The following is an 18,751-nucleotide window of genomic DNA, read 5'->3' on the forward strand; positions in this document are numbered from 1 at the left end:
CAAATGGATTCACTTAACCTACTATGGAAATATATCGTTGGGGTTGGCATATATGAAGAAAATCCAGTTTCACATATGTGGTTGGTAAAAGGAAGATTATTTTATCAGCTCTTTTAAATTTTGGATATTCTTTTTTGATACTATACCAGCACTTGACAAGTGGTAGTTTCTTAAAGTTGCAATGTGGAATATGAAACTATAATTTTGCTTTTTGTGTGTTACATTAGAAGCAATTGGTCTGTCTTGAACTTTGAATGAATCTCTTACTCTGCATAATTTTGAAATATACATGCATTGTTCATTGGGAAAACAGTAATTTCCAGAGTTATGCAGATCTAAATGTTGACACTTTTCACCATGCAAAAAATCACATTCCTTAATATTACCACTATCAAACAATTGCATTCCTAATATCACCACCATCTCATTAGAGAAAGCATATGGAGGATTTGGATCATTGGCAACAAATTCTATCACAGTGTAAACAATGGGCTCAATTTACTCATTTTTTAGGAAATTTCTTTCAAATACGCAGGTTTGAATAATCATAGTTTGTCAGTTTTTCTTTCAAGTAAAAATTGTATTCTGCAAGAGAGACTGCTAGGTCAGCTCACAGATCACAGCTGCATAAAAACTCTTCTTTCAGACAATCATATCCTTAGGTGTGTATGTAACAAGACAAGGACATATATATAATAAAGTTAATATATACCCAAGGACCACATATAATAAAGTTAATTTTTATGCAGTGACTATTAGTACAGTTTGGTGCCACTGCCTTGACTCACACCAGCAGTTTTAACCACCATTGGTTTTGTGCCATGAGTGCAAATGTCAATAAAGTGAAAAAGGCAGATAGATGTTTTAGTATTATTCTGAAAATATGTTTGACTTTCTGAACCCCCTTGAAAGAGTCACAGGTTCCCCAGGATTCCAGGGACCACATTTTAATACTCTCTGATCTAATGTGTGCCTAGAGTTTAGATATTAATACTTAAAATGTTTTCTTCTAAGTTAAAAACAAACCCATTATTAGAGCTCTGAGAAGTTAAGGAGCCTGTCGTAGTGTCACTCTACAAATGGCAGAGCTGGAATTTGAAGCTCCAGACTGGTTTGACCTCTATTTCTTCCCACTGTACCCTTTGGTTACCTACTTAATTAGTAATTGAGAAGTCTTCTCAAGGTAGTACATAGAGTATGATCTTTCTGGATGGGAAGAAAATCAGTTGAGAATGCTTCTTTTTTTTGTCTTGTTGTGTCTTGCTTTTTCTTTTCCCTCCAGGATCTGAATGTGGCTCTAGAAAAGCATTGATTTGATCTCACTTTAAGTTCAAACCTCAGCTCTCAAGTGCATCCTTTTGGCTGTTCAGTAGTTTCACCAATGTCAACTGTTTATTCCCCCCTCATACCCACAACTGCTCCTCCCCATGCCTATTTTCAACTGATTCCCTTATTTGGTCCTTAGAAAATTGAGTGTTCACACACTGTACTAGCTTATAAGGGTTTTTTTTAATGTTTTTGGATGTGGATGTCTTTATATTTATCCTGCTTTGGTTATTTGGGCTTCTTGAATTAGTGAATTGGTGTATTTCATCAGTTCTGGAATTTACTTACAGTTCAACCTAGAAGAAATTACAATCTTGAATTATCTGGATACTTCATTTTCCATTTTAGTAATAATTGATTATCAATCCATCATCTGATGAATGAATAAACAGAATGCGGCATATCCATACAATGGAATATCATTCAGCTTTAAAAAGGAATGACGTACTGATACATGCTACAAAATGGGTGGACCGTGAAAGCATACTAAGGAAAAGAAGCCAGTCACAAAAGGCCACATGATTTCATTAACATTAAATGGGCAAATCTATAGAGACAAAGTAGATGGGTGGTTGCCAGGCGCTGGGGGTAGGGTAGGGGGATAGGGATAGGGAGTGACTGCTAATGGGTACAAGATTTTTTTTTTTGAGGGTGAATTTTATGGTATGTAAATTATATCTCAGCTGGGTTTTTTTTGTTGTTGTTTTTAAGCAAATCAACACATCCATGTGTGTTTAACTTCCCAGGTTAACAGAATATACGGTACCGCCAGAAGACCCCCTCCACCCCCCTCCCAAGTGCCCCAAGTTATTCTTGGGAGAAAAAAATAGCAGCTGTTTCTACTGCTACTGTTTGCTTCTCAGAAGAAGCCATTGTTTTTGACAAAACCTGAAGCTTTACGCTCTCAGCACTTGCCAGGCCTAGCAGGAAACTGTAAAGGGCCATTTTAATCAAATGCTTCTTTGTGATTTCATGGTGCCAGTGTGACCTACCTTTGGCAGCAGTAATAGTTCCTACTTTTCAAAACAAGTAGCTATGCACTCTTGACTTGCTTTTTTTTTTTTACAGGAACAATACGGAGTGTAAAGTTTTCAAAGAATTTTTTGAAGTTTTTTTTTTTTTTTTTTAAAGTATCATATATTAGCCTGATCTCTTTATTTGTAGCATGGACCTTATTAACTATAAATTCTTATATACCTAATCACAGCTGCTCCCATTCCCCTCACACCCACAGAGATATGAGTTATTAATATTGTCTTTTCGGGAGCCAGATTAGCATTAAAAGTTCTTTTATTCTGCATATAATTTCTGGTCTTAAATTTTAAAGGAAACTACCCCTAACTTATTTTATTTTTTATTTTTTGCTTTTCAGTGATGTCTTAGCATTGCCCATTTTCAAGCAGGAAGATTCCAGCCTTCCATTGGATGATGAAACTAAGCACCCGCCCTTTCAGTATGTAATGTGTGCTGCAACGTCTCCAGCAGTAAAACTGCATGATGAAACGCTTACTTACTTGAACCAAGGTGGGTATGTTATATTTTTATGGAAGAATTTACAAAAATCCTGAATGGGTATTTTGGCATTTCAGCCTAGATTACTGGCAATGATTTCAAATTAGATTCTTGGTTTAAGTTTTATGACTTTAGTTAACAAAAGTTGTAGGAATTTTACTGTGCGCCAACAAAGTAATAGTTTGTGGAAACTGATTTGCATAAAAAGGGTCTGTGGAATAAGATTTATTACAGGGTTTTTCAGACCGAATTCAAAGGAGGTTCAAGTAGGAAAGGATGTCAGTTATTTTTAGGAACAGAGGTTTCAATATGGAACTTGAGAATGAATCAGAAGTCCAGCTAGCAAGGAACCTGGATCTCAGACCTGAAGCAGATTTGTGCTGAAAATAGACACAAGCTGTAGCAAGATGGAGGCTGTGATTAAAGTAAATCATGTCATATTTTGTCTGCCCATTCTCTTGTTTATACTTTATGAGAATATTATATGTTGATGACAGGAAAGTGAGAGGGCAGAATGGAAAATAGAGATGTTGGGGGGTAGAATTTACCTTCAGTACTGTAAGGGATTTGTTTTCAGGTGCTATTAGCGGTTTGGGCACAGTCCAGTGTAACTTAACTAGCGTAAATAAAAGTACTTTGTTATGCAGGAATTAATTTGTTGGATACATATACTGAAAACATTGAATTTTGATGTTTTTAAAAATTTGAACATTTAGTTGTTACAAACATAGTACATATTCTTGGTAGAAAAATTGGGAAATGTATCAAGGGATAAAGCTAAAATTGACTGCCGTTGCATACCACCAAGATAACTAATTAACATTTAGGTATATTTCCTTGTGTTTATATCTATTGTATTAAAAAAAAATAGAATTAACATCTATTCACTTAAGAGTACATTGTGATGATTTTTCTGTCATTAACTAGAATCTTTAATTATTTGAACTTTTGGAAAGAATCACAGATTTTAGACTATTTACTTGTGATTAATGTTCAGAAATGTGAAAGAATAACTTATTTCTAACTTTTCATATATAAGTTTAGGATCTGTGACGTTTTACTTCAAGTAATTCTATCTGCAGAACCTATTGCAATACCCTACCTTTGTTATTAACATAGATTTAGTATTTGTTTGGGTAGTCATTCAGTTATTTGAGATGTAAGTTTCATACTTGAACCTTAAGAGTTTATATAATAATCTGTTTTAGACATAAAAATACCAGAAGAAACACTGTAGGGGCAAGGATATTCACTGTAGCTTTATTTCTATGGCAAAAAAGGAAATAACCTGAATTTTTCTTACTCTGATTGGTTCAATAAGTTCAATTATATGCATACCATGCAATGAGTGAGTATACACGCACATACACACACACACACATACACCTGTTTAAAGGAACATGTTGGTGTATCTGTCCTTTGGCCTGGGCAAAGTATCCATAATTTATCACTATTACTATTATTGGCTTAATAATAATAGTATAATAACATAGTATAGTAACATACAATAGCATAATAATAAGTATAGTTCATATTGATAAAAGTTGCAATCTACCATCTATAGTGATGATTTATTGCACTGACATTCTCTGAATGTTTACTGTGTATGAAGCATTGTACTAACTACTTTACATGTTAAATTCATTCCCACAATAACCCCAGGAAAAGTTTTATTAATCCATTTTACAGACTTAAAAACTGAAGCTTAGAGCAGTTGATTACCTTGCTCGGTATCAATTTAGTTAAGGTTAAATTTTCAAAAAAAAATGAAGTATATACATTAGTGTGCAAAATGTTAAGTTACAGCTCAATGAATTTTTACATATGTTACTCCCTTGAAACCACTACCTATGTCTAATATTTCCAGCACCCGAGGAGACTGTCTTGTGTCCCCCTTCCAGGTTCTACTCTAGCTTGACTGTTACCGATATAATAAATGGTGATTTCCTTGCACTTGACTCTGCTCACTGTAGTATTAGGGATGGGTATTTTCTTGGTTGTAGAATTGCGTTAATTTCTAATAGTCTTTTAAGAAAAAATTGGGTAGGTGGACTGCATATGTAGACATACAGTAGTACCTTGGTTTTCGAACGTCTCCATTGACGAACATTTCAGTTTACAAACGCCGTAAATTTTATGGAGCTGTGGTATCAATAGATAGTAAAATTCATGGTAAATTTGCTGTTTTAGGGGTTGATTTTAAAGGTCTGGAACGGATTAATCCCTTTTGCATTGCTTTCTGTGGGGAAACCATGCTTCGGTTTTCAAACGTTTCAGAACTCAAATGGACTTCCGGAACAGATTATGTTCTAAAACCAAGGTACCACTGTAGTTTTTAAAAATATATTTTAATAATCAGTAAAAATACATTCAAATAATCATAAAGGAATTCTACTTTTATATACCTTTTAAAAAGAAATTATAATACCTTTAATATAATGCTTACATGCGTATCAAATACATATATTACAAATATGTATATACAGTTCTTTCAAAGACTTGTCTCCTAGCATTTATCACTTTGACAAAAGGTTCTGAATCCAAGATTTTTCATGAATTCCCTAAAATTCATGAAAACTTTTTAGATTTTTGTATAAATTGAATTTTCTAAAGAGAGGCTCCATAGCTCTTTCTACATCCAGTCAAGGTCTGGACTTCATTGAGAGGTTGCTGAGTATCTTTCACCCCACCTCATTTAAACCGAAGCACAGGTCCAGACTTAGCAGAATATCGTCAGTTGTACATATGCGATTTTGATTATTTCACAGAAGCCTTTTCTGCGATATAGTGTAAAGAGAATCAATTATCCATATGCAAAATAATCATTAAACTTGATTAATTTTATCCAGGAATTGCAGTAAAATCCCATGGATATTTTTTTAGCTTGAGTGACATTGCCATGGAAAGTTCTTGCAAAGTATACCTCAATGGCACCATTTTGGTAACATCTATGCATCATCTTCGATGGTGAGATGTTGTGTATTGACACAGTTTCCTGTTTACTATTTTGGTTTTTAGGAATCAGATTATTATTCAGTAGTTTTACTGCCCATGAGTCAGTTTTCCTATATTCAAAAGAACTCTTCAGCTCCACAAAGGAAAATGATTTAAAATGGCAACATTGCTTTATTTGTCAAAAAAGGATACCATAACATTGTAAGAAGCGATTAGATAGGGCACTTGCAGTTGTCCTCCCATCAGCTCAAGTTTCATTCCTTCTAAACTTCCACATGTGAATTTATCTGCATCTATTCTAATAAATGAGAGAGAAATAAAGCAGTCACTTTTTTATTTTTTTCCTACTACAGCAATGCACTGTATAACAATGTTTTGGTCAACCGTGGACTGCATATATGGTGGTGGTCCCATAAGGTTATAATGGAGCTGAATTCCTCACCTAGTGACATCATAGCTGTCATAACGTTGTAGAGCAGCACATCACTCACGTGGTTGTGGAGATGCTGGTGTAAACAAATCTATTGTGCTGCCAGTCGTATTCAAGTATAGTACAATTAGGTGCAAAACATAATACTTGATGATAACTTACTGTGTTCATGGTTTATGTATTTCTTACACTATACTTTTTATCATTATTTTAGATTGCAATCTTTCTACTTAACTGGAAAAAAAAAGGTTTGCTGTAAAACAGTATGCTGTGTTACCCAGGCAGCAGCCTCATAACATCTTGTGCTTATTATATCTCTAGATTGCACCGTTTTCTCTGGTGCTGGTTTAATCTTGTGTTGTTTTTTTCATCGTGGCCCCTAAGTGTAAAAATCTTACTGCTAATGTTGCCAGTAAGTGACCATGGCTTGGAAACAAAATAAAAACTGATTAAGGACTATGGAGGTGGAAAAATCATTGATAGTTATTGCCCACCAGTTGGACATGTCTCATTCACCAACGCTACCATCTTGAAGAAGAAAAATAAAGTGACAGAAGCTGTTAAAGGATCTGCTTCATTGACAGCAACAAGACTAACCAAAATTGGAGAAGGGCCTATATCAGACGTGGAGAAACTTCTAATGACGCACAGAAGTATATCACTCTCAGCCAAAGCAAAAAGTTTGTGGTGTTGGAAAAAAAGGCTGGACCTGACTCCGATGTTGAATTTATTGCTAGCTCTGGGTGTTTTAAATGATTTAAGACTCATCATTCATTACATACTATGAAAGTGAGGTTGAGTCTACGAGTGCTGATGTGAAGGCAGCTGAAGAATTTTTGGAAACTCTATAAGCTGATTGTGGAAGAAAATTACTTGCCAGAGCAAATATTCAATATGGATGAAACCTTCGTATTCTGGAAACAGATGCCTGTAAGGACTTTCATCTATAAGGAGGGCAAGTCAGTGCCAAGTTTCAGGGCTTTTAAGGATAGCATAACAGTCTTACTTGGGAGCTATGTTGCAGGCTACAAACTGAAACCCTCTGTGATCTGGCACAGAACCCAGGGCCTTCAAGCATATTAATAAGCACACCCTGCCAGTGTACTACAGAAGCAATGACAAGTCATGGATGACCCAGCTCCTCTTCCAAGATGCCCTCCTGAATTGCTGTGCCAGTGAAATGGAGAAGTACCATTTGGAGAATAACATACCTTTCAAGATTTTGATGGTTGATAATACTCCCAGACATTCACCTTTTGGTTATCTTCATCCCAATATCAAAGGGTATTTCCCTCTCTAAACACCAGCTCCTAGATCCAACCAATGAATCAAGGAGTTATAGCCACTTTTAAGACTTACCACCTGAGGAGGACCTTTGTCCAGGCTATTGCTGCAACTGAGGACGACACTGATGCAATTCTGGAAGGATTACAACATCTATGACTGCCTCAGGAACCTTGCTTGGGGTGATGTCACCAAGGAATGGATGAGTAGCATCTGGAAGAAGACACTTAAGAAGTTTGTCCACGACTTCAAAGAAGAAATTTGTCCACAACTTCAAAGGATTTGCCAAGAGTAAGGAGGTTGCAAAAATCAAAGCTGTGGTTGAGATGGCAAACAACTTGAACCTGGTTGTGGATGAGAATGCATTGAGGAGCTCCTAGAGGGGGTCCTGAGAAACTGACTAATGAGGAGGTGTTAGAACTGGAGCAGGAACTCATAGCCAAAGGGTCAAGAGAAAGGAAACTGCAGGAGGAGAACCTCCAAGAAAATTCACAGTGAGGGGTTTAGCAGAAGCTCTTGCAGACCTCTACAAACTCCTTTAAAAATTTGAAAACATGGACCTCAACACTGAAAAGTTTTCATTAAATAGAGGACTGTTTATGGTGCATTATCTGCTTATGAGCAAATCTATGATGAAAGAAAGAAACGAAGCAAAGCACCATGGACATATTTCTAAAAAGAGTGACACCTCCTCAAGAACCCCAGGCAGGTCCTTCATTCGGTGGTGTTCCAGAAGAAGGTATTGTCATCAGAGGAGGTGACAGCTCCATGTGTGTTACTTTCCCTGAAGGACTTTGAGGTGGGAGACAGTGAGACTAATAACCATGACCTTGTGTCTAATATGTGTTTGGGTCTTTGTTATTATTTTAAATCAACAAACTTAAGCTAGGTTTTATATACTAAAGATTAATCTTAGATCACGTGAACTTGAAAAATATTTGGGCTAGTTTCTATATTTCTGAGAATTTTAAAATGCCCAATTCTTACAGCACTTGTCTTAAAATTTTAATAATACCATCCAGAGGTGGAAAATTATCTTGCACTTACAGCACACATATATTTAGACACACCGACAGACATAGAGACCCTTTAGCTGAGAAAAACTCACTAATTTATAAAAGAATTGGATCCCAATTTTACCCTGGAGGCATTTAAAATTTCTATCTGTCCTTAACAAGTCAAGTTCCAAATGACCTTCCCTCTTTTAAAATAAGGACAGCCAGTTTTAATACCTCAAAGAATTGGGTTGACATCTAAGTGACATCATAGGTTGATCTATTTATCTAAATCTTTTTGAAGCTTCAAGAGACCAGTTAAATGTTTCCCATTCATTCTGCCTAATTTTATGGGCGGCATTTTCTAATTGTGGTGCAAAATTTAATTTAGAAGTATCAAAGGACTCTTATCTCGGCCACCTTCCTGCATGAGTATTAATGGGAGGCTAACTGTCATGGGCTTTGTTGGCCTGGGAGGCATGATTTACCGTGTTAATTTTTAGATCTTTAGAGTCTAAACAAACTTCTAGGGAAAAGCAGCCTTTATGTGCACGTCTGCAGACAAGCCAATGCAGTGACTGTTCCCAGGCAATCCCACAAAGATTCGTAGTCACCTAAATAAGAATACCTGAGCAAGGGCCAATAAGAACTTACTAGATGCCTCCAGAACAGCACAGTCCCCTCTCTCAGTGAATCCATTCCAGGGTGCCCTGCCATTCTCAGGGCTCCCTCTGGCTTCTCTGGAATCGGCTGTGCTACTTCACTGGATGACTCCCAGCGTCCATTTCCACCACCCCAGATTCAGGGATCTGAACAACTGTCATCACCCCATTGGCTATTCAGGTTGGGGAACAGTTTTAGAGCTAAAGAGAGTTCAGTTGTCATTTAACTAGCAAAGGTTTTGTCCACTGTCAGTAAGCAGTCCAGTTAAAACACCAAAATTAAAAGCAGCAACCCTTTTTCCTTTCCCTGAGTTGTCTACTCTTACCCACCTCAAGGATTTTCTAAGAAGTTCAAATAAAATCATGACTTACTACTACTTGCAGCAAGGAATCCTAAAATTCCAAGAGAAACTCACCCAAACTCACCCAATGCGAAGCGGGTAGCCCGGGGGGACACATTGGGCCCTTGCTTATACCTAGCGCCACATCCAGGTCTGCAGGGTGTCCTGGGTGGGCTTTTCAGAATCATGCCGACTACACCAAGTAAATGTCAATATAAAAACATACAAACCTGTAGAGAATATTTATAAGAGTGTTTGAGCCAAACTGATAACATAGCCAGAGAGCAAGATCTCAGATGCTCCCTTTATGTCTTTGTTTTTAACAAAAAAGTTTATAAACTTTTTAAAATAAAAACAGAAGAAAGCTTATAAAATAAGGACATAAAGAAAACTTTCATACAACTTTGCAGTGTTTTTTTGTTTTAAGCTAAGTGCTAAAGTTTAAAAAAAATTTATAAAGTAAAAAAAATTATACTAAGCTAAGGTTCATTTGTTACTGAAGAAAGAAAAAAATTTTAATAAATTTATGTAGCCTACGTAAAGACTATTTTTAAAGCCTACAGTGGTGTGTAGTAAATATCCTAGGCCTTCACATTCACTCACCCACCCAGGGCAGCTTCTAGTCCTGCAAGCTCCATTCATGGTAAGTGCCCTATTCAGGGACCCTCATTTTTTATCTTTTATACCATAATCTTACTGTGCCTTTCCTATGGTTAAATATGTTTAGATACACAAATACTTCCCATTGTGTTACAGTTGCCTTACAGTATTCAGTGCAGTAACATGCTCTACAGGCTTGTAGCCTAGGAGCAGTAGGCTGTACCATTTAGTCTAGAGGTGTAGTCGGCTAGACCATCTAGGTTTGTATCCGTGCACACTCTGATGTTTGCCTGACAAAATCGCCTAATGATACATTTCTCAGAACGTATACCCCTTGTTAAGTGACACAACTGGACTTGGAAATAATGGTGACAATTAATGAAAGTATAATTATCCCCATTTTCCTATGATATTAAAGCTTCAGAGGGAGTAATTTTTCCTATAGTTATCTATTTAGATTATTGACCATACTTTTTATAAAGATTTAAATCCAGAGTTTTCTGATTCCAAATTTCATTTTCTTAACCAGTAAGTCTTCAAAGCAAAATATTTTTAGTGTTAAGTTTTAGTTGTCACATTTTAAATTAGTGGTTTAAATAGATGATTTTATATACATGATTCAACATTCAAAAGTTGTGAAAGAGTATGCAAGACAATATCTTCTTCCCCTGTCTCCCAGTTATTTAGTCTGCTCATCTCAGGTAGCCACTGAATTATAACAATCTTTGAAGCCTATGGAGATTCTAATCATGTTTTATGAGTCTTTGTATAACAGAAATACTGTATAGTTACTATTTTATTGAATTTATTCCAATAAGCTTATTTTTTATGTAATGAGTGCATTATATGCTTAAGTGCGCTTAGGAATGTAATGGTCTTATCACTAAAGGATGAAACTTAAAAAAGAACTTCTGTCCCATGGGTGATTCCTGGTAGAAGCTCTCACACATAGTTGCCAATGAAATAAAACTGGCCAGGATATATATACCTCTGCTCCCTATTGGATATCCTTGTGCACGTTACTCAAATAACGTTTTTGTTCCTTTTAATTGTTTCCACTGGTTATAGTGGCCAGTGATTTAAATGGGTCTTTTCTGCATTGTAGGGGTGAGAGGTAGAGAGGGTAGCAGTGAGTAGTAGTTATCAGCAATCTCTGGAGCTGGACTGCCTGTGTTTAGATCCCATCCCACCACTTGCTAGCCCTGACACATTCCTTAATTTCATACCTCCACATGAGGTAGTTGAGAATTAAATTGAGTAATACATGTAATGCACTTACAAGCTGGCCGGCACAACATGAGCTTTTGCTGCTGTTGCTATTATTCATAACTAAGTAACTTTAATCGTTTCTCATTGTACTGGAAGACCCAAGTATTTAGACATCAGTTGATGTATTAGTTTACTGTTTCATCTGGATGAGCAATTTTTACAAATGGTTGGAATGCAACCCTGAGGGCTAGATAACTTGTGTAATGACTCAGGAAGCCTGCCAGGTCTGTATGATTATAATCTTTTAAATAAACCTGTCACTGTCAGAGTTTTGAATTGTAGAAATATCATGTTTACACTGCTTAGCAGCTGGTAGGCAGAATAATGGTTTCCCAAAGACGTCCATGTCCTCCTAATCCCCAGAACCTGTAAATGCTTTTACCTTATATAACAAAAGGGACTTTGCGTGTGTGGTTAAATTAAGGATGTTGGATGGGAAGAATATTCTGCATTATTCAGGTGAATACAAAGAAATCACAAGGGTCCCTAAAAGTGAAAGAGGCAGGCAGGAGTCAGATTTGATAATGCTGTCTGTAACTGGCTTTGAAAGTGGAGGAAGGGACATTGACCCAAGGGATAGAGACTGCATGGAGAAGTAGAAAAAAGCAAGAAATTGATTCCCCTCGAGCCTTCAGAGGAGCACAGCCCTGCTAACAGCTTGATTTTTTTTTTTTAACCCCAGTAAGACCCATTTGAGACTTCTGAACTCCAGAACTGTATCATAATACATTTGTATAGTTTCAAGCTACTAAGTTTGTGGAGACGTGTTGTAGCAGCAGTTGGAAACTAACACATCAACCAAGGCAAATGTGTACTAGCTGGATGATTTCCAAAGTGGTATAGGATGAGCCACTGTTCTGTGCGTCAGAGCTGTTTCCATCGGGCGGCCATCATTTGCTCTCGGATTGTGGACACGCTGCATCCTGCAGTGCCTCTGAAGGCCCTGTCAAAGCTGGGTCTTGACATGGGTGTCTGAGGAACCCAAGCCCGCGTGTGTTTGTGTGTGTAAAAACATGCATGTATTCAAATGTGTACTGTACACATGTAATGAATATATGTGAACAGAAGAGCATTTGTGGAGCTTATATGTGTAATGGAGCGAGAGCTCTCCTACACTTAAAAGATTTACAGTCCTGTCACTGTCAGACAAGCAAGTGACTAATGAATTTTGATTACTTGTAAAGGAATCATAATGCAGTTTACTTTAAACAGCTTTAGAGTGACGTAGCTCTTAATTTTAACATGAACAACAAAATGGGGAGTAAAAGCAACTTTTAAAATCTTATTACCTATAATTGTACAGTGGCTCATACAGCATTGTATTTAATGAGCCTTATGCAAAATGATACAAATGCATAATCAGACATTCCAAACCAGGCCATTTTTCTCTTTGGGACAGTGTTCATCATAACATATTGTGCAGTATTTGTTCAGCTACTGAGAAAAGATGGTTAGCTCTTAATCATTTTACTCAGAGCTTTTTGAGTATAAAGTTATTCCCAGGAGAAGGTCCCGAACGGGTTGTGTTGGAAATAGCATTGACTGACCGGACATTTATAACTTTACGTAAAGCAGTGCTACTCCAGCTTCAGCTGGGATCCATGCAGTGGGATCACCTAGAGGGCTCGTCAGAACATGAGTGCTGGACCCCATAGTGGGGCTGGAGAATTTGCTTTTTTTTTTTTTTTTTTTTAACTTTTAAAATTTTCTTTAAGTGTGTTTTTCCAGGACCCATCAGCTCTAAGTCAAGTAGTTGTTTCAGTCGAGTTGTGGAGGGCGCAGCTCACAGTGGCCCATGTGGGGATCGAACCTTCAACCTTGTTAAGAGCACCACGCTCTAACCACCTGAGTTATCCGGCCGCCCCAAACTTAACATTTCTGACAAGTTTCCAGGTGACACTGATGCTGCTAGTCTGGGGGCATGCTTAATTTTTTACTACTTTGAATAGTCAGGCAAATATGTGAGCCTCTCCTCACCACCACTTTTTATAGATGGATTTCCTCACAGAAGAGTTGGCACATAGGGGCTATATGCACCGTTCTTTGACCATGGATTGGTCACTGCTAGTAGTCTCCCGTTAAAGCTCGTTGCTCACCTTCTGCCTCTTGGGTAGCTGTTGCTGAAGAATACTTGCCATTGTGTGACACCATAAAGGAAAAAAATAAATTCTGTGTAATCTTAACTTCCTCAGATAGAAATTGGAAAAAGTTTTCCAAGTTGTGTTGATGCCTTAAAGTGGCAGTTTTTGTGTTACTGAACAGTAGAAGTAGAGTTATAAACTGTATTTGTGTTTTCCTATGCCTGAGTAGCAGTCCTCTGCTCTTAGGTAACTTTGTGGTGTAAAAAACTCTAGTCCCAACATGGAACCATGGAGGGTGGAGTAAACACAACTGACTCTACCTTTCTACAGGGGTTTAGCTGGAATAGGCTGCCGGTGTTTTACAGCTCCAGCTGATCTTTGATAACGTCACACCTCATGATATGAGTGAGACTTCTAAGCCCCTGGAGTTATTCCAGGTTGGCTCATTGCTGCTGTTGGATCAGAAATACCTGTTTATTTGAGGCCAGATTCTACTTGGAGAATTTTATAATAATTAACCATTTTTAGCTACTTTGCAAATGGCTTTAAGGCCCTAGGGAATAGCATGCCTGTTGAATTAAAAATATCCGTGTGTCGATTAACGACATTCTGAGAAATGTGTCATTAGGTGATTCTGTCATCATACGAACACCACGGAGCGCACTTACACAAACCTGGATGGTCTAGCCATTTGCTCTGAGGCTACAAACCTGTACAGCATATTGCGTTACTGAATACTGTAGGCAACTGTAACACAATGGTAGGTATATGTGTATCTAAATATAGAAAAGGTACAGTAAAAATATGGTATAAAAGATAAAAAATGGTACTTGTATTAGGGCATTTAACCATGAATGGAGCTTGCAGGACTAAAAAAGTTGCTCTGGGTGAGTCAGTGAGTGGTGAGTGAATGTGAAGACCTCGGACATTACAGTAATGTGTCATGCTACGACCTTATGGTGGCTACATCACTAGGTGATAAGAACTTTTTAGCTCCATTATAATCTTATGGGACCACCTACATACTATGTGGTTTGTTGTTGACCAAAACGTCATTATGCAGGTTAGCTTTGGTTCTTGTTTTAAAGTTCTATATTAGGACCTTAGAAATAAATGTTTTGAACTTAGCCAAGGTAACCTGTCACATCTTCGGCTCCATGTTGCTCTGGACTCCATCTGAGGAAACCAGCCTTAGAGTCTATAGTCAAAGGTAAATGGGAACATGAATTCACAACAGTTGTATTTTTTTTCCTAATTTTTATTGGGGAACTGTGTGTTTTTCCAGGACCCATCATCTCCAAGTCAAGTCGTTGTCTTTCAATCTAGTTGTAGAGGGCGCGGCTCACTGGCCCATGTGGGAATTGAACCAGCGACGTTGGTGTTATGAGCACTGCGCTCTAACCCACTGCACCAACCAGCCTCCCAGTTGTATTTTTCAACTCTTGTCAGTGCTTTTGCATTTCTAAGCCAAAAAAAGGAGTAAAAAAATCTAAACAGGAAAAGTAAATTCAGAAGATAAGCTAAAAATAGGACTAGCAACTCATAGAATATTGTTGTTTATGTTAACTTTGTACTTCATTAGTAGTGGAACCTTCTATGTATTTCAGTTAGACCATAGACTGATATTTCTGGAAGCTGTGTAGTTAAAAGAATTACGGAAAAGGATCAAATAGAAGGAGAAATTAAACCAATAAAAGTCTGGTAGTTCACTCAGTGGATATATTACCTTTGAAGAAAATTATTGATGGAGAGGGATTTCAAAATTAGTTGAGGGACATATAGTTTCCAATAGGGAAACCATTTGAAGCATAAATGTTACAGAGCCTCTCTTTAAAAGAAAAAAAAAAAAAACCACTTGATTTTAGAATAGAAATCTGTAGTGCTTTAATACAGAAGCAACAAATCTTGAGGTTTATTTGTGGAAACAGATTGAACTTTATATTGAGCACAGAAGTATCCTTGCTAGATTGACTAGGAAAAATAATACAAAAGAAGATAGGACCATTGAGATTTCTTCCTTAGTTTGATTTTTTCAGTCCTGAGAATTTTGAGTTTTTGATGATCACAAGATAATCCTGGTGAAACAAGTTTTCTCTCCTTCGCTGGCAGCCACATGATCGGGCTTCTAGGACACTGCACCCTGTCTAGCTCCCCGCACACTGACTGCTTTTTGGGGTTACTCTCTTTATCCCAGAGAAGTTCCTTGGCCCTCTTCTCTTTTTCACCACTCACTCCTTAGATAACCCTGTCTTTAACTTTACCTACAACTGTACCCTGAAAACTCCCCTATTATCTGCAACTGGGATCTATTCCTCCTAGCTTCATATCTGTATGTTAATTTTATTATTGACTTGGATTATTGACCTGAATACAGACGTCATGTATTCAATTGCACTCCTGATTCCCCCCCCCCCCCCCCCCCCCCCCCCCCGTCTCCTTGTGATCGGCCCCAAGTCAAGAAATTCTTTAGCCAAAACTCTGGAGTAATCCTCAACTCTTCTTTCACACTTTACATCTAATACATGAGACAGTGCTTAAGCTCCATCTTCAGAATGTGTCCAGAGAGTACCTACTTCTTCAATGTCCACTCATATATTATCAGTATATGAGTGTGACTGTTGCCCTTTCATCTCAACAACTCAAACTAGAGATTTACACTAACCTGACAGGTGAAAAATGATTTCAGTGCAGTTTTCATTTGCATTTCTCTAAGGGAGATTGAATGTCTTAATATGTTTAAGAACTGTTGCCATTTCCTTCTTTTGTTAACCACATGTTCATGTCATTTGCTCATTTTTTTCTTCGAGGGATGTTGGACATTTGTTAGCGATTTTGTAGTTCTCCATGAATTAGGGAGATGAGTCATTGGTAATGTGAGTTGCAGAATCCCCGGGTTGAAGGATACAGCATTTAACTTGTTAACAGGTGCAGCCAAACTGCCTTTCAAAAAGACTATCAGTTTATATCCCCCACATTTTATGTGCTTATTTCTCTTTCATTCTTGCCCACTTGATTTTTAATTAAACATTTTTTGATCTGATAATCAGCACAAACATTTTGTTGGGTTTTATTTCTTGAATTTTTAAAATAAAGCATATGGATATCATTGAAAAATTTTCAATGTATAATGGCATATTTTTCAATGATAACCATATGCTTTATTTTAAAAATTACTCCTTACTGTTCTTTCTCAGTTCATTATTAAATATGCTGCAAATTTAACTTTTTTTAAATGCCTCTTGCCATAAGGTGTTTTTTAGTGTTAATCTCAATCTGTTGAATGAATTTAAGGACTATCCTTAGTAACATACTATATATATAGTTTTCCTGTGTCAGCCTCGAAATGGCTTGGTTATATTTGGATGACCCTTTGTTGTATTTTTGACCCTATGATCTATTTTTTGTAAGCCCCATTGGGGTGTGGACAAGATATTGGTAGTTATATCGTAAAGCACTTCAACTTCATATGGTACTAGAAGCACTCTTTAATTCCTACTGATACTCTACATATCAAATTGTACTGTCATATTTAATAACATGATCCAGAAGTCATGTTTGTGGGTTTGGAAGTACGTTAGTAACTTTTGGCAGCAGCTTATTTTCCTAATTATATAGATTAGTGCATTAATATCTGTTTTTGTTTCCTTACGGATACTGAGTGGTGAGAAAATATGAGTTGGGTTCATTGGACACAAGGGAGAAGGCTCCAGGACTAAAATTCGACCTTGGCTCATGCAAAAAAAACCTGTACACAAATGTTCATAATGTCCTGATTCATAATAGGCAAAGGGTAGAAACAACCAATGCCCATCAGCTGATGAATGGATGAACAAAATTTGATATGCAACAGAATAATATTTGGCAATAAAAAGAAATGAAGTACTAATACATGCTGCAATGTGCATGAACCTTGGAAACATGCTCAGTAAAAGATGCCAGTCACAAAAGGTCACATATTGTGTGATTCCATTTATATCAAGTGTCCAAAGTAGGCAAATCCTTAGAGACAGGATGTAGGTTGATTAATGGTTGCAAGGGACTTGGACAATGGGAGTGGTGAGTAGTGACTGCTAATGTGTATGAGTTCTTTTTGGGTGATGAAAATGTTCTAAAATTGGTAGCAGTGATGGTTTCACAACTTTGAATATACTAAAAACCAATTAATTGTATACTTAAAAGCGTGACTTATGGTATGTAAATTATCACAATAAAGCTGTTATAAAATTGGTCTCAGATAATGCATGTATGCATAATATAAATTTAATATGAAAGAGTAACAGATGAGAATGAAAATAAATTGACAGAGAAACTCTTCAGTCTTCTGTAATACTATAAGAAGAAAAAGATTGTGATTTGCAGGAAAGAGAAAGGTGAACCTGAATTTGCTTTTCTAGCAAATTAACATTGGATAATTGTATGTTTTGAGAGACAGTTAAATTCTTATGATAAACAGAGTAATACTCTTTAAATAGGTCAGTCTTATGAAATTCGGATGCTGGATAATCGGAAAATGGGAGACATGCCTGAGATCACTGGAAAATTGGTAAAGGTAAGGTCATTCCCTTAAAATTCCTAAGAGATATTGCATTGAATTTTAAAAAGCAGATTTGCTGCAAGAATTTATACAAAAACATTATTTCTCTTTAAGACGTAATGGCTATATTAAAACTCCTAACTTTGTGAGCTATATTTTGTTAACTCATCTGTAAAATAGGAATTATACTGTGTTTCCCTGAAAATAAGACCTAGCCGGACCATCAGCTCTAATGCATCTTTTGGAGCAAAAATTAATATAAGACCTGGTATTATATTACATTACATTACTTTATATTATACCTGGTATTATATTATACTAATATTATATTATACCCAGTATTATATTACGTTACATTACATTACATTGTATTATACCCAGTATTATATTATACTCGGTCTTATATTAAAATAATATTGGGTCTTACATTAATTTTTGCTCCAAAAGACACATTAGAGCTGATGGTCCGGCTAGGTCTTATTTTTGGGGACCGAAATAAGCAGTCACTGGGTGAAGCAAATGTGAAAGCCCTTTGGAAAGGTACCATAGAAAAATTAATTTGGCTGTGGTGGGGGGTGGGAACTACCACCACTACAGAAACTTTGTTTCTCTTTAAAAGATAATGGGGAAATGTAAGTGTTAAAATGAAGCTTTAGAAAGTCCTTTAATTTCACCTCTTAAAATTTCTCTTAAGTAAAACTGGAAAACTCTATTCACCCTCCTGATGTATCTGAATAGAGAAGCCAATCATTACAGGGATAG

General features: G+C 36.8%; 1 protein-coding gene across 3 annotated transcripts in view; it reads left to right on the forward strand.

Annotated features, from left to right (window-relative positions):
* UBP1 (upstream binding protein 1) overlaps positions 1-18,751 on the forward strand; it is a 50,677-nt gene that overhangs the window by 5,972 nt on the left and 25,954 nt on the right. For all 3 annotated transcript variants that reach the window (XM_019727720.3, XM_074312708.2, XM_019727722.3), the window contains 2 exons: positions 2,699-2,850; positions 17,928-18,004. In XM_019727720.3, coding sequence (XP_019583279.2) covers positions 2,699-2,850; positions 17,928-18,004 — 229 coding nt within the window. The remainder of the gene's footprint in view (positions 1-2,698; positions 2,851-17,927; positions 18,005-18,751) is intronic.

The sequence above is a fragment of the Rhinolophus sinicus genome, chromosome 5, assembly GCF_057876585.1.
Source record: "Rhinolophus sinicus isolate RSI-liver-muscle chromosome 5, RSI-T2T, whole genome shotgun sequence".
NCBI classification, from domain to species: domain Eukaryota; kingdom Metazoa; phylum Chordata; class Mammalia; order Chiroptera; family Rhinolophidae; genus Rhinolophus; species Rhinolophus sinicus.